At 41.8% G+C, this 17,064-nt stretch overlaps 1 protein-coding gene across 7 annotated transcripts in view; it reads right to left on the reverse strand.

Moving 5' to 3' along the window:
- Positions 1-17,064, reverse strand: part of LOC105479319 (leucine rich repeats and immunoglobulin like domains 2) — a 196,628-nt gene that overhangs the window by 43,429 nt on the left and 136,135 nt on the right. For all 7 annotated transcript variants that reach the window (XM_071091943.1, XM_071091905.1, XM_071091851.1 and 4 more), the window contains one exon: positions 2,408-2,473. In XM_071091943.1, the coding sequence (XP_070948044.1) occupies positions 2,408-2,421 (14 nt within the window). In that variant the 5' untranslated portion in view covers positions 2,422-2,473. The remainder of the gene's footprint in view (positions 1-2,407; positions 2,474-17,064) is intronic.

The following is a 17,064-nucleotide window of genomic DNA, read 5'->3' on the forward strand; positions in this document are numbered from 1 at the left end:
ACTCAGAATGAGTTAGACTAAAATAAAAATGTACTTATTGAGAAATTAGAGGTTTTAATGAGAAATTTTTATTTATTTATTTATTTTTTTTTTTTTTTTTTTTTTTTTTTTTTTTTTTTTTTTTGAGACGGAGTCTCGCTCTGTCACCCAGGCTGGAGTGCAATGGCACCATCTCGGCTCACTGCAAGCTCTGTCGCCTCCTGGGTTCACGCCATTCTCCTGCCTCAGCCTCCCTAGAAGCTGGGACTACAGGCGCCCGCCACCACGCCCGGCTAATTTTTTTGTATTTTTAGTAGAGACGGGGTTTCACCGTGTTCGCCAGGATGGTCTTGATCTCCTGACCTCGTGATTCGCCCGCCTCAGCCTCCCAAAGTACTGGGATTACAGGCGTGAGCCACCGCGCCCGGCCGAAATTTTAATTTTTAAATTAAAATTTAATTTTAAAGTTATTTTCTTTCTTTCTTTTTTTTTTTTTGAGACAGAGTTTCATTATTTTTGCCCAGGCTGGAGTGCAATGGTGCAATCTCGGCTCACTGCAACCTCTGCCTCCTGGGTTCAAGTGATTCTCCTGCCTTAGCCTCCTGAGTATCTGGGATTACAGGCATGCACCACCACGCCTGGCTAATTTTGTATTTTTAGTAGAGACAGGTTTCACCATGTTGGCCAAGCTGATCTCAAACTCCTGACCTCAGGTGATACGCCCACCTTGGCCTCCCAAAGTACTGGGATTACCGGTGTAAGCCACCACGCCTGGCCAAGAAATGTGTTTTCATAGTGTTGATCTACTATTGGTATTAATATCAGAAAGGCTACGAAGTATTTTCCACATTAAATATTGTCAGTTCAAGCAAAGTTCTTTGAATAAGTTGGGTTTACGACAGCTAATTTGAGTCCTTAAACAAAGAAGGCATAATCAGTCCATCCAGATCTCTCTTTCTCTAAATATACATAAACACACACATATAAATGTGTGTGTGTATACATATATTCTGAAGCTATACAAATGTTAGAGAGTGTCACTTGAGACCACAGATGAAATTTATCAGCCCACCCAGAGATGGAATCTATGACTAATTTTACAGATAACATAACGTGTTGCATCTGATCCCAGCAGCCCTTTAAACAGATTGTCTCAAATGTTTTAGAAGCAAATCTAATACAATCACATTTCATTAACCTGGTTTTTAGTCATTGAACAACCTCAACAATCTCAACAAAAGAGCACAGAAAAGAAACCAGAACTAAAGACCTTCAGGAAACCAACCAAAGTTACAAAAAGCCCATGCACTTCCCACTGAAGCATTTTCAGGCCTTTCCTCAGTGCCTACTCTTTCAGCTAACAAACTTGTCAACTGTGTACTCATCCACAACACATTAGAAGTAGTGAATTTGGGGCTAGGAGGAGAGAATGCAGAGACAATGAGCATGAAGAAGGTATCCCTGTCAGCAAAGAATTAAAAAGGAAAGTAAATCTCAGGGTTCCGAGGGTGTTAAGTCTAGAGGCAAATAGGCCTACATACCTTAATGGTTGTGCCTCTAGGAATGTAACAATGCTCTAGGAATGTAACGATGCAAAAACTAATATTAATAATATCTTAGAAAACTCCCTCCAAAATTACATAATACATCTCGGTATTAAAGGAAAAACTTTAGTTAAGAGAAAAACTTGGCCGGGCGCGGTGGCTCAAGCCTGTAATCCCAGCACTTTGGGAGGCCGAGACGGGCGGATCACGAGGTCAGGAGATCGAGACCATCCTGGCTAACACGATGAAACCCCGTCTCTACTAAAAGATACAAAAATCTAGCCGGGCATGGTGGCGGGCGCCTGTAGTCCCAGCTACTCCAGAGGCTGAGGCAGGAGAATGGCGTGAACCCGGGAGGCGGAGCTTGCAGTGAGCCGAGATCCGGCCACTGCACTCCAGCCTGGGCGACAGAGCGAGACTCCCTCTCAAAAAAAAAAAAAAAAAGAGAAAAACTGAATTCTATCAACCATTACATTCTCATACGATATCAAGATGATTCTATTTCATATAAATCTACTTTAGACATGATGCTCCCAATCTTAGATAACATGTCAAGACATTTAAAAAGGTTATACAAGAGTTTCACTGGCTGAAAACTTGGCCAAAATCAAAACATAATTTGCTCTAAAGAGGTGTAAATCTTACTTTTAGCCCCAGGAAGGTAAAATATTTCCCCACAGCCTGCAACTTGAAATCACCAACCCAATGCCAAGACAGTCTGATAATAACAAAGTCAAAACATTTTAGGTTTCAAATTATTTCTTTTAACTAATTTTTTCCTTCAATTTTTTTATGGCATCTCTGGATTGAACATCCCGCAAATCACAATTTATTAAGTTCCCTCAGGAATTTAACATAACTTTAAATAAATAAAAATAACTTACACTTCCTGTAACATCTGTGATTCCAAGCTGATGTTCCAGTTAGACAACCGATTATGACTCAAATCCCTGAAAGAGGACAAAATGTCATTTTTAGTTTAGTGCTGGAGAGTAGACCTAAAGAAAAAAAAAAAAAGAAACTGAATAGAAATACTAAAAGTCCTCTTGGCCAGGTACAGTGGCTCATGCCTGTAATCCTGGCACTTGGGGAGGCTGAGGCAGGCGGATCACCTGAGGTCAGGAGTTCAAGACTCACCTGGCAAACATGGTGAAACCCCATCTCTACTAAAAATACAAGTATCAGCCAGGTGTGGTGGCACATGCCTGTAATCCCAGCTACTTGGGAGGCTGAGGCAGGAGAATTGCTTGAACCCGGGAGGTGGAGGTTGCAGTGAGCCGAGTTCACGTCACTGCACTCCAGCGTGGGTGACAGAGCAAGACTCTGTCTCAAAAAAAAAATGTTTTTAATTAAAAAAAAAATAAAAGTCCTATTAAATGTGAATTTGAGACAAGAATGTTTGTAAAGGATGAATAAAAATATATCTCAATTTAAAAATAGCTATTTTACTTTACGTGTGTGTGTATTTATATATGTGTGTGTAGCTTCTGAGTTTGGGAATACATTCACATGGTCCAATAATCAAAAAGTGTAAAAAGTCTCCCACTTTTGTCTCCAGCCACCCAATTCCCCTTCCCAGTAACAACAAATGAAAATATGCCATTTCGGCCGGGCGCAGTGGCTCAAGCCTGTAATCCCAGCACTTTGGGAGGCCGAGACGGGTGGATCACGAGGTCAGGAGATCGAGACCTTCCTAGCTAACATGGTGAAACCCCCTCTCTACGGGGGTGGCGGGCGCCTGTAGTCCCAGCTACTCGGGAGGCTGAGGCAGGAGAATGGCGTAAACCCGGGAGGTGGAGCTTGCAGTGAGCTGAGATCCGGCCACTGCACTCCAGCCTGGGCGACAGAGTGAGACTCCGTCTCAAAAAAAAAAAAAAAAGAAAAGAAAATATGCCATTTCTTGTGCAGACTTCTAGATATTTTAAGCATGTACAGCAAAGTTTTACAGAAATGATAGAACAATTTACACATTATTTTGCCCCTTGCTTTTTTCACTCAGTAATACATCTTAGACCATTCCATAGCAGTATATAGTTTCTTTATTCCTTGTAGTGATTATGTATTATACCTTAACTGTAAATACATTCGAAGATATATTTCACAAGTCAAAATGGTGAGCTTCTGTATTAAAATTGAAGTTGACCACATCCTTGATAGGGATGTGGCCTTCCTTTAAAAAAAAAAAAAAAAAAAAAAAGGCCAGGCATGGTGGCTCATGCCTGTAATCCCAGCACTCTGGGAGGCCAAGGCAGGTGGATTACCCCAGGTCAGGAGTTCAAGACCAGCCTGGCCAACATAGTGAAATCTATCTCTACTAAAAATACAAAAAAATTAGCCAGGCGTGGTGGCATGCACCTGTAATCTCAGCTACTCGGGAGGCTGAGGCAGGAGAATCACTTGAACCCTTGAGGCGGAGGTTGCAGTGAGCCAAGATTGCACCACAGCACTCCAGTCTGGGTGACAAAGCAAGACTCTGCTCCAAAAAAAAACACAATCCACCTTCAGGAAAAGGAAATTAATCTCACCCCAAATTATGTTAATAATAATGACGGCATTGGTGGCTAGCATTTATTAAGGCAGGCATTCTTCTATGCACTTGACACATATTAACTGGCTAAATCCACACAACAATCTTATGAGGCAAATACTTTTAAAATACTCACTTTCCCAATATGGAAACAGGCATAGAAAGATTACTAATTGGTCAATCTAAGGTCAAAACAACCAATAAAAGTTAAAATTTTGAAATTTCACCTCACTTCTAGCAAGTACTTTATTAGATACAGTAGAGATTTCACTGAAATTAGTTAAGTCTAAATAGTTAAATAGGCTTTAAAAATTCACCTTGATGCTTCTGGCATCTTTACAAGGCTGAGGTGGAATGCAGCCCACACAAGCTGTCTGCCTAAAAGATGTACTATATGTTACAAGATGGCTAGCAACAGGGACACATTACAGAAACACTGCAGATCACTTTATCTCACTGTGCCACTGTAGGCAGTTGACAGACGCATGCAGGTCTGAAGAATGTCTCTATCACATTAGAACAATTTGTTCTCAGCTAGATTCATGCCTGCCCATCTGTAAAAGCTAGCCACTTTCATTTAAGAGCTTAATTTACACCATGACATAACAGAAGCTGTGTGTTAAACCATCACTTTTCCACAGCAGTTCTAAAATATGCCAGGATGTCTGGCACAAGGTATCAGCTCAAGGACACTTATGAAAGGAGGAGGGTGTCAGAAAATATAAAGGATAAAAATATGAATTCACTACACATAAAAATCTCATATTCAGATACTTCATCCAATTCACACTTGCTACTAAACAACAAACACATACACTTGTATAAAAATATAAGTGAAAAGATGTTTTTTGTTGTCGTTTTGTGGTGTTTTGACTCAAGAAGAAATTCAACTGTTCTAATTTTAAGTTAGATATTCTATATTCTACTCCAAGCTGCTTAGTCTGGCAAATGAAGAGCTAATATCATCTGTGTAGCAGGCTAGCATAGTATGATCTAATTTTGTATCTTGTGACTACTATAACTTAGCAGTTTTCCCCTTCCAGATTAAGGGCTTTCATTTTAATCCTAACAGTGTTCATAATGCCTTTCCCAACCCTAAATCTTCCTAGCAATGTAACTCTTGACTGTATTCATCCCCTAGAGTTCTCCTATGAATGTCAATAATCAATGACCCACACAATCATTTTTAAAGAAAATAATTATTAAAGAAACCTAAAGCAATAAAACCTAAAGCAATCAATTTATACATTACAAATAACTTAGTATTCGGTACTAGTGAAAACTGTCCAGTGTCCTCTGTTTTGGGAAAGAGTAATTTTCTCTCATCTTTGAAGAATCTATAGGCTTTTCGATGCAACCCAAAGGATACCTGAAATTCTCTGCAGCCTCTGTACTGGATAATGTTGTTGAAAGGATATATGCTTTCAAGCAGCCTCATAGGTCAGAGCCCCATATAATGAGGCTCTCTAGACCCTTCTAAAACCCACATTCAGTTAAGATTTAAAAAACACTAAAGGTGAACTGAAATATATTCCCAAAGCAGTACTATCATAGAAAGCAACTAATATACATCAGCATCGGTACAACTGTTTTTAAGTTACCAAGTGTCTAACTAGAATTATATGGATTGATCTGATTAGTCACTCATACAATAAACATTTATTGGACCATGTGCCAGGCAGTGGACTAAGTGCTAGGGTTATAAGCACTGTCAACTTTAGTAACCTTTTTCTTTTTCTGAAAGCAGCACTTAACAATTCTCAGAGGTGCAGTCACTCCAAAACTATAAGAAAATTCAACATCAATTCTACTATTCTCCTTTACTGCAAACAGGTAAATTAGCTTTTACACCTAATTTCACTCTGGAATTTAATCAAATGACATGTGCACACAGGAGTGCACAGACATACTCTCGTTCCCCATAAGCATGCCTTTCCTATTTCTTTTTTGTTAAGTACCTCCCAAAAGACAGAAGACTAAAATATGAAGACTTCAGGGCCAGGCGCAGTGGCTCACACCTGTAATCCCAGCACTTTGGGAGGCCGAGGCAGGTAGATCACCTGAGGTCAGCAGTTTGATACAAGTCTGGCCAGCACAGTGAAACCCCATCTCTACTAAAAATACAAAAATTGGCCAGGCGTGATGGTCACGCCTGTAATCCCAGCACTTTGGGAGGTCGAGGCAGGCAGATCACAAGGTCAGGAGATCGAGAGCATCCTGGCTAACATGGTGAGACCCCGTCTCTACTAAAAATACAAAGAATTAGGCAGGCGTGGTGGCGGGCACCTGTAGTCCCAGCTACTCGGGAGGCTGAGGCAGGAGAATGGCATGAACCTGGGAGGTGGAGCTGGCAGTGAGCCAAGATAATGCCACTGCACTCCAGCCAGGCTGACAGAGCAAGACTCCAGCTCAAAAAAAAAAAAAAAAGCCAGGCATGGTGGCAGGCACCTTTAATCCTAGCTACTCGGGAGGCTGAGGCAGAATTGCTTGAACCCAGGAAGTGGAGGTTGCAGTAAGCTACGATCGTGCCACTGCACTCCAGTCTGGGTGACAGAGCCAGACTCCATCCCAAAAAAAGTTAAAAAATTAAAAATAAATAAACAAATGAAGACTTCAAATATCAAATTTAAAACTCTTAGAATATGGATTTGGATGATTTTAAAAATTGGTCTCACTATTCTTCCCAATGCCCATTAATTCCAGGTGGTTTGCATAATTTTTTTAAAAAAGCAAGAGTCCTGAAATGGAGAACTCTCTTTCAAATATCCCTAAAATGTACTTAAGAACTTGAAGTAATCTAATGCTCTATTGCCTAGGCAGAAATGCAGTGGTGAGATCACACCTCACTGCAGCCTTGACCTCCCAGGCTCAAGCAATCCTCCTACCTTAGCCTCCTTGTAGCTGAGACCACAGGCAAATGCCACCAAGCCCAGCTAATTTTTTCTGTTTTGCAGAAATGGGGTCTCCCTATGTTGCCCAGGCTGTAAATCTAATGCTTAATAAACTTAACCTAAAGTCTAGCTTTGTAACAGTCTTTCCTTTATTTTCTAACACCACTGATATCTGAATATTTATAGATATGATGACAGAGGAGTAAAGGTCTCTCAGAAGGCCTGATCTCAATGTTGTAAACTCAATTCCCACTCATGCTAATCTACAGAGATGTAGCTGTAATAAATGATGAATTATTAATGTCCTTGATATCATGTGGAGCCAGAGGTGCCATTAAGGTACTTGTTTAGTACCATCAGGGGTAAATTATTTATAGGATGTAAAGAGCAATCACAACAGTTGGAAGAGAAAATCAAGTTCAGCAAGCTAATTGCAACGAAGTCCTACAGCAACAGAAATGGAAGGGTTTTCTTCTGCAGTCACACATACATCTGAATCATCGATTTCGTTTTCAAGAATATGCAGCAATAATAGGCTGAACCGGGAACTTCAGCAACAAAACATCTGACAAAGAGGCCCTTTGTAAAAGTTAAAGGATAAGAAAATATTGTATCTAATATTTTGGGTATGACAGTGCTTCATTTAGCCAGCATAATTTGGAAATCCTTGTCTTGTTAAACGTGTACCTAGCATAATTTAGTTTTAAAAATAATTCTCAGCCGGGCACGTGGCTCACACCTGTAATCATAGTACTTTGGGAGGCTGAGGCGGGTGGATCACCTGAGGTCAGGAGTTTGAGACCAGCCTGGCCAACAAGGTGAAACCCCATCTCTACTAAAAATACAAAGATCAGCCAGGTGTGGTGGCACGTGGCTACAATCCCAGCTACTCAGAGGCTGAGACAGGAGAATCGCTTGAACCCAGGAGGCAGAGGTTGCAGTGAGCCAAGATGGCGCCACTGCACACCAGCCTGATCAACAAAAGTGAAACTGTCTCAGAAAAAAAAAAAAAAAAAAAAAAAAACAACTCAGGGTTACTATTATAATCAATTACTATAGTGTGATTTAACATGCTTATGATCTTGAGTATTCTTGGAGTAAAGTGAACTAAACACAAGAATTCTAAAACAACTCTGAAAATCGTCTGCTCTTGTAAGTTGGCTTTTCCTCTACCACTAATAGCTTTACACTAAAAGCTCTCATTTCTTGGAAATTTCAGCCTTCCTTTCTATAACAGGCTACTTTAACTTTTTACAAAAATTTGTTTCTAATCAATTGTCATAGGCTAGGAGACCCCAGTTCCTGTTAGAACTATCTGAATTAGGAGTAAATGAGATCTGAGAGTCTTTTCTGTGAATAAATTAGGTAAAGATCTTCAGGATAAATAAGATTGTATTATAGCTTGAAGCATAAAGCTGTTCCAAATTAAACTTTCTATATTTCATTTGTACTGCTTATTTGTAATACATCATACAATACTTTTTATATGAATTTTAAATCAGAGGTGCTGGACATGGTGGCCCACACCTGTAATCCCAGCACTTTGGGAGACCAAGGTGGGACTATACACCTGTAGTCCCAGCTACTCAGGAGGCTGAGAGGGGAGGATCATTTGAGCCCAGGAGTTTGAGGTTACAGTGAGCCATGCACACCAGCCTTGGTAACAGAGGGAGACCTTGTCTCCAAAACAACAAAAAAGAAGAGAAAAAAAATTAGAAGTAGTATGAAGATAGGAACATTCATTTAAAGAATAAGGGGCATGTTTTCTTTTCTTCCTTTATCTTTCCTTGAGGTTTTTGTTTTTGTTTTTGAGACGGAATTTTGCTCTTGTTGCCCAGGCTGGAGTGCAATGGCACGATCTCAGCTCACTGCAACCTCCGCCTCCCGGGTTCAAGCGATTCTTCTGCCTCAGCCTCCTGAGTAGCTGGGATTACAGGCATGTGCCACTATGCCGAGCTAATTTTGCATTTTTAGTAGAGGTGGCATTTCACCATGTTGGTCAGGCTGGTCTCAAACTCCTGATCTGTGATCCACCTGCCTCAGCCTCCCAAATTGCTAGGATTATAGGCGAGATTCACCGTGCCCAGCTCCTTGAGTTCTTAATAATTAAAAATGTTGTTTCACCAGGGAATGTAACAACAATAAAAAAAAACAGAAAATATTAATTCTACAGATACATTTAAGAATGCAACCTCAGCATGCCCAGTTTTGGGACATTGGGCAAATTACTGAACCTCAACTTCAGTCTCTTCCATTAGTACCAGCCTTATCAGATTGCTTAGAAGACTAGAATAATATATGTAAAAAGAATATAAAACCTTAATTGGGACTACTCCCCTAATTAACTTATTGAAATAGTAATCTAAATATTGCTTCTGAATTCTAATTTTATGAGAGATGCCAGTAACAAGTCAGTTCACCAAAGATTTGGTCAAATTACTGGAGTACGCATACACATCATAAGATTTGATGTTTCAGAATTACCCAGTTGGCCGGGCACGGTGGCTCAAGCCTGTAATCCCAGCACTTTGGGAGGCCGAGACGGGTGGATCACGAGGTCAGGAGATCGAGACCATCCTGGCTAACACAGTGAAACCCCGTCTCTACTAAAAAAATACAAAAAACTAGCCAGGCAAGGTGGCGGGCGCCTGTAGTCCCAGCTACTCGGGAGGCTGAGGCAGGAGAATGGCGTAAACCCAGGAGGCGGAGCTTGCAGTGAGCTGAGATCCGGCCACTGCACTCCAGCCTGGGCGACAGAGTGAGACTCCGTCTCAAAAAAAAAAATTAAAAAAAAAAAAAAAAACAGAATTACCCAGTGACACCATTTCTAAGAATCTACTCTGCATATATATCTATAGTTATGAAAAGATATCTACCAGGAAGTTACTATAACAACAAAATCATAAAAAGAAACCTATATGCTTATCAATATGAGATCAGCTAAATAATTTATGCAAGTCCTATACAATGGAATTCCCTGCAGTCAATAAAAACAGTAATATAGAGAGCTATACACTTGGTATGGTTTTGTGTGTTTTTAAAGAAAAGGAAAAATAGATGTATGTGTAAAATTTTGGAAGCAACCCAGGAAACAATTAACAGTGAATTCTCTTTAGGTAAGACAAAGGAACTTGTTATTGTCCGACTTTAAATGTTTTGTACCATTTTAATAGTTTATCATGGGCTCCAGCCTGGCCAACATGGTGAAACCCTGCCTCTAATGAAAATACAAAAATTAGCTGGACGTGGTGGCACATGTCTGTAATCCCAGCTACTTGGGAGGCTGAGGCAGGAGGATTGCCTGAACCTGGGAGACAGAGGTTGCAGTGAGCTGAGATCGCACCACTGCATTCCAGCCTGGGTAACAGAGCAAGACTCAATCTAAAAAAAAAAAAAAAAAAAATATGGCCGGGTGTGGTGGCTCACATCTGTAACCCCAGCACTTTGGAAAGCCAAGGCAGGTGGATCACGAGGTCAGGAGTTCAAGACCAGCCTGGCCAAGATGGTGAAACCTCCTCTCTACTAAAAATACAAAAAATTAGCTAAGTGCGGTGATAGGTACCTGTAATCCCAGCTACTCAGGAGGCTGAGGAAGGAGAATTGCTTGAACCTGGGGAGCAGAGGTTGCAGTGAGCCGAGATTGTGCCACTGCATTCCAGCCTGGGCAGCAGAGTGAGACTCTGCCTCCAAAAAAAAAAAAAAGTTTACCATGGGTATTAACTTATTTAAATATACCTTTAACCTAGAATGTACTAGGAAATAAGATTTTATCTTTCAAGACAGGGTCTCACTCTGTTGCCCAGGCTGAGTGCAGTGGCTTGATCATGGCTCACCTTAACTCCCAGGCTCAAAAAATTCTGCAACCTCAGCTTCCCAAGTACCTAGGACTACAGCCATGTGCCACTGTACCCAGCTAATTTTTTATTTTTATTTTTTTGAGATGGAGTCTTGCTCTGTCGCCCAGGCTGGAGTGCAGTGGCCTGATCTCAGCTCACTGCAAGCTCCACCTCCCAGGTTCACGCCATTCTCCTGCCTCAGCCTCCTGAGTAGCTAGGACGACAGGCACCTGCCACCACGCCCGGCTAATTGTTTTTTGTGTGTGTGTGTATTTTTAGTAGAGACGTGTTAGCCAGGATAATTTTTTATTTCTTGTAGAGACAGGGTCTCGTTATGTTGCCCAGGCTGGTTCCAAACTCCTGGACTCAATCAATCCTCCTTCCTCAGCTTCCCAAAGTGCTGGGATTACAGACATGAGCTACCACACACAACCAGAAATAAGATTTTAATTGTTACTTTTCTGAGATTAGAATTCTTCCTACCAAATGTTTTCAGAATAATACCATAAATTGACCAAATCAGGTTAATTATGACACCTGACAAGGAACAAGAAAAACTTATCAACTCCATGTCCTTTTGCATTCCTAATCAGTAAGATACCTCAGAAAGATAGTGAAAAATACAAATATACTAGACTGTTTCTTTAGACGGATGTATGAAATCGTAAATTCCACTTTAGAACCTAGTATCTGGCCTTCAAATTTCAAATGAACAGAGCTGAATTTTTAGTGAGCAGTACAAAACCATGGAATACCACTCCTATCCATATTTTTAACATCTGTCCTTCCTGCCCTCATTTAGAATAAAATAATAGTCCAGTAACAGTGGAACACAGGTTCATATTTATATATGAAAATATGAGGCTGGGCGCGGTGGCTCAAGCCTGTAATCCCAGCACTTTGGGAGGCCGAGACGGGCGGATCACGAGGTCAGGAGATCGAGACTATCCTGGCGAACACGGTGAAACCCCGTCTCTACTGAAAAATACAAAAAACTAGCCGGGCGAGGTGGCAGGCGCCTGTAGTCCCAGCTACTTGGGAGGCTGAGGCAGGAGAATGGCGTAAACCCAGGAGGCAGAGCTTGCAGTGAACTGAGATCCAGCCACTGCACTCCAGCCTGGGCGACAGAGCGAGACTCCGTCTCAAAAAAAAAAAAAAAAAAAAAGAAAATATGCAGAAAGCTAGCCGGGCACGGTGGCTCATGCCTGTAATCACAATACTTTGGGAGGCCCAGGCGGGCGATCACCTGAGGTCAGGAGTGCGAGACAAGCCTGCCCAACGTGGTGCAACCCCGTCTCCATTAAAAATACCAAAAATTAGCCGGGCATAGTGGCGGGCACCTGTAATCCCTGCTACTCAGGAGGCTGAGATAGGAGAATCGCTTGAACCCAGGAGGTGGAAGTTGCAGTGAGCTGAGATCGTGCCATTGCACTCCAGCCTGGGCAACAAGAGTAAAACTCCATCTCAAAAAAAAAAAGAAAATATGCAGAAAACTATGACATCTTCCATCACTATTAGTGAGCATTTAGGTACCAGCATTTTCTAGGTTCATATCTTTGTATCAGACTACTTATATCTTACAATTATTAAGTTATTGTAAAGATTTTTTTTTTTTTTTTTTTGAGATGAAGTTTCACTCTTTTGCCCAGGCTAGAGTGCAGTGGCACGATCTCGGCTCACCACAACCTCCACCTCCTGGGTTCAAGCGATTCTCCTGCCTCAGCCTCTTGAGTAACTGGGATTACAGACATCCGCCACCACACCAGCTAATTTTTTTGTATTCTTTTTTTAGTAGAGACAGGGTTTTACCACATTGGCCAGGCTGGTCTCAAACTCCTGACCTCAGGTGATCCACCCGCCTTGGCCTCCCAAAGTACTGGGATTACAGGTGTGAGCCACTGCACCCAACCTATTGTAAAGATTTTTACAAGTTAATCGAGAGTAAAACAAGTCATCTTATCACTTATATTATTGGTAAAGAAGGTTTAATCAAAGCCAAGCATCTGGCCAGGCGCGGTGGCTCACGCCTGTAATCCCAGCACTTTGGGAGGCCGAGGCGGGCGGATCACAAGGTCAGGAGATCGAGACCACGGTGAAACGTCGTCTCTACTAAAAATACAAAAAAAAATTAGCCGGGCGCGGTGGCGGGCGCCTGTAGTCCCAGCTACTCAGGAGGCTGAGGCAGGAGAATGGCATGATCCCGGGAGGCGGAGCTTGCAGTGAGCCAAGATCACGCCACTGTACTCTAGCCTGGGGAACAGAGCCAGACTCCGTCTAAAAAAAAAAAAGCCACGCATCAGTTGGATTTCTCATTATTGATGTAATCCACCATTCCTTAATGCTTATGTAGTTTAACCTGGCACCAAGTCTAATATCTCCTCAAATAAGCACACTATGCTCAGGGTTGGCTATGCTTTTCCTGCTGCAACCTACCAAGATTTTGATTACATAAGCAAGTTCTTATAGTGATTCTGAAATAGATACGCAAAAAATATGTATGAGAAGCCCAAAATTAAGAAACATTTAGCTGGGCGTGGTGGCTCACGCCTGTAATCCCACCACTTTGGGAGGCCAAGGCGGGCAGATTATCTGAGGTCGGAAGTTCAAGACCAGCCTGACCAACATGGAGAAACCCTGTCTCTACTAAAAATACAGAATTAGCCAGGCATGGTGGCGCATGCCTGTAATCCCAGGTACTCAGGAGGCCGAAGCAGGAGACTCGCTTGAACCCGGGAGGTGGAGGTTGCGGTGAGCTGAGATCTTGCCACTGCACTCCAGCCTGGGCAACAAGAATGAAACTCTGTCTCAAAACAAACAAACAAACAAAAAAAACCAAGAATTCAGATAGGAGTTGATTTACACCACACTTCACTATTGTTGCTCTGTTAATGGTTTAACTTTAAAACTGCTAATCACCACTAATTATTCTGGCAATTATTCTGCCAGTTATTTGTTACAAATAACATAATTACAGTCTTGTTTGGGAAAGGCTGAGGAAGGGCAAAAGGAGAAGAGATGAGGAAGGGCAGATGAAGAACACAAATACCTTAAAAAACTGGTTTACAACAAAGTAAAACTCATTAACTATGCCATTCTCCAGGTTTTTCTCCCACACATAAAATTAATAATTTGCATAGTGTAATTACTTAAATTGCTTTTATTTTTTATTTGCACCAACTGAATATTGTAACATTTTTCATGACTGAAATAATACAGAATAAATGTGTTGAGTCATTTTCTCTGGCATAGGAAATATGACATAAGAATGCTTTCAGAGTACTTCTAAAAAAACATTTTGCTAAGCCTTTACTTAATATGATGTGATCTTTTCTCAACTGGTTAAATGCCAGTTTTCCATTAGGATTGAAAGACCTTTAAAGAGAAAGCACATAAAATGTCATGGATCTAAGATGAAGGAAATGTATTTTCTAGCATTAGGAAACCAAGTGATTATCTTAATATACAAGTAATCCTTTGATTACTCATGTGCTGATTCTATTTGTTTTACATTGGAAAATGCAAAACATTTGTAATATAATGAAACATAATTAGGACATTAATCTCTATAAAAATAAACGGGTCCTCCAAAGCAGAAAATAATTTTAAAGAATTAAGTAAAGTACAAATTTCTTCAACTAACATTCAGTAAGCAAAAATTGCTTATGGTTCAGTGGTTCTCCATCATTACTGCACATTAACCTCAATAGGGAAGATTAATATTGATACTTAAGTCCCACCCCCGACCAAACAAATCAGAGAATCATCAGGTAAGGCCAAAACAATGTTTTTTTTTTGTTTGTTTTAATTATTATACTTTAAGTTCTAGGGTACATGTGTACAACGTGCAGGTTTGTTACATATGTATACATGTGCCCTGTTGGTGTGCTGCACCCGTTAACTCGTTATTTACATTAGGTGTATCTCCTAATGCTACCCTTCCCCCCTCCCCCCACCCTACAACAGGCGCCGGTGTGTGATGTTCCCCGCCCTGTGTCCAAGTGTTCTCAACAATGGTATTTTGTAAAAGCTCTCCAAGCAACAGTCTAATGCACAGGTGGGGCTGAGAACATTACCAGTCCAGAAATCCATCTAATAACCCAAAGCCTGATGGGCCAAGGATGTTCTGAGTTCACATGAGATCTGGTGGCTTAAAAGTGTCCAGCTGGCTGGGCGCAGTGGCTCTTGCCTGTAATCCCAGCACTTTGGAAAGCCAGGGCAGGTGGATCACCTGAGGTCTGGAGTTCGCGATCAGCCTGGCTAACATGGAGAAACCCCGTTCCTACTAAAAATACAAAAATTAGTCAGGTGTGGTGGTGCGTGCCTATAATCCCAGCTACTCGGGAGGCTGAGGCAGGAGAATCACTTAAACCCAGGAGGCGGCGGTTGCAGTAAGCCAAGATGGTGCCACTACACTCGAGCCTGGGCAACAAAGCAAGACTCCGTTTCAAAAAAAAAAAAAGTGTACAGCCAGGCCCGGTGGCTCATGCCTATAATTCCATCACTTTGGGAAGTCAAGGTGGGTGGATCACCTGAGGTCAGGAGTTTGAGACCAGTCTGGCCAACATGGCGAAACCCCATCTCTACTAAAAATACAAAAACATTAGCCAGACATGGTGGCAGGGACCTGTAATCCCAGCTACTCAGGAGGCTAAGGCAGGAGAATTGCTTGAACCTGGGAGGCAGAGGTTGCAGTGAGCCGAGATCTCACCACTGCGCTCCAGTCTGGGCAACAGAGAGACACTCTGTCTCAAATAAATAAATAAATAAATAAATAAATAAATAAACTGTGTGAGTGAGTGAGTGAGACCATGTCTCCAAATAAATAAATAGTCCATCCTGGCTAACACGGTGAAACCCCGTCTCTACTAAAAATACAAAAAATTAGCCAGGCATGGTGGCGGCCGCCTGTAGTCCCAGCTACTCAGGAGGCTGAGGCAGGAGAATGGCGTGAACCCGGGAGGCGGAGCTTGCAGTGAGCCAAGATCGCGCCACTGCACTCCAGTCTGGGAGACACAGCGAGACCCCATCTCAAAATAAATAAATAAATAAATAAATAAAAATAAATAAATAGTGTGACACCTCCCCTACACAACTCTCTCTCCCACTCCTACTTTCACCATGTGAAATGCCTGCTCCCACTTCGCCTTTTGCCATAAGTAAAAGCTCCCTAAGGCCTCACCAGAAGCCACGTTGGTGCCAGTGCCACACTTTCTGTATAGCCTATAGAACTGTGAGCCAGTTAAACTTCTTTTCTTTATAAATTACCCAGTCTCAGTTAATTCTATATAGCAGTGCAAAAGACTAATACATCAGGGTAGTATTGTGTTAACAACCAAGCCCAAGTGATCTGTATCAGATCTGTATTAGATCAGACTTAAGGCTCTCTTGTTGCAGATTTTCTTGTTCAGGTATCTTATACATTAACAAAAATGCCTTGAAGACTGCACTAGATTTTGAAGGCTCACATTTGCTGTTTACCACTTCCCCAGATATACTAGGATAAAGAAGATAAAATATATTAAAATCCTTAATACAGTGAAAGCACGTATATGCTTTGAAATGATTGTTGCAAGTGAAACAGTTCATTGTAACAGTATCGTGGAAGCCAGGGGCTTCCCAAAAAAAAAAAAAAAAAAAAATTTAGTAACTATCTGATGGATGCTGCAAGGCTCTATAAAAACAAAGAAAAAGGCCGGGCGCGGTGGCTCAAGCCTGTAATCCCAGCACTTTGGGAGGCAGAGACGGGCGGATCACGAGGTCAGGAGATCGAGACCATCCTGGCTAACACGGTGAAACCCCGTCTCTACTAAAAAATACAAAAAACTAGCCGGGCGAGGTAGCGGGCGCCTGTAGTCCCAACTACTCGGGAGGCTGAGGCAGGAGAATGGCGTGAACCCGGGAGGCGGAGCTTGCAGTAAGCTGAGATCCGGCCACTGCACTCCAGCCTGGGCGGCAGAGCGAGACTCCGTCTCAAAAAAAAAAAAAAAAAAAAAACAAAGAAAAAAATGAAAGATTACTTGTGGATATGTTTTTCTGAATTTTGAGGCAATTAGACGAAACATCCCAGATGCAGAGTAAGATGGGAACCAGAGCTAGTAATAACTTTTCGGGCCAGGTGCGGTGGCTCACGCCTGTTAATTTCAGCACTTTGGGAGGTCAAGGTGGGCAGATTACCAGGTCAGCAGTTTGAGCCCAGCCTGGCCAACATGGTGAAACCTGGTCTCTAGTAAAAATACAAAAATTAGCCAGGCATGTGGTGCACACCTGCAATCCAAGCTACTCAGGAG

This window comes from Macaca nemestrina, chromosome 1, assembly GCF_043159975.1.
Source record: "Macaca nemestrina isolate mMacNem1 chromosome 1, mMacNem.hap1, whole genome shotgun sequence".
In the NCBI taxonomy this organism is placed as follows: Eukaryota; Metazoa; Chordata; class Mammalia; order Primates; family Cercopithecidae; genus Macaca; species Macaca nemestrina.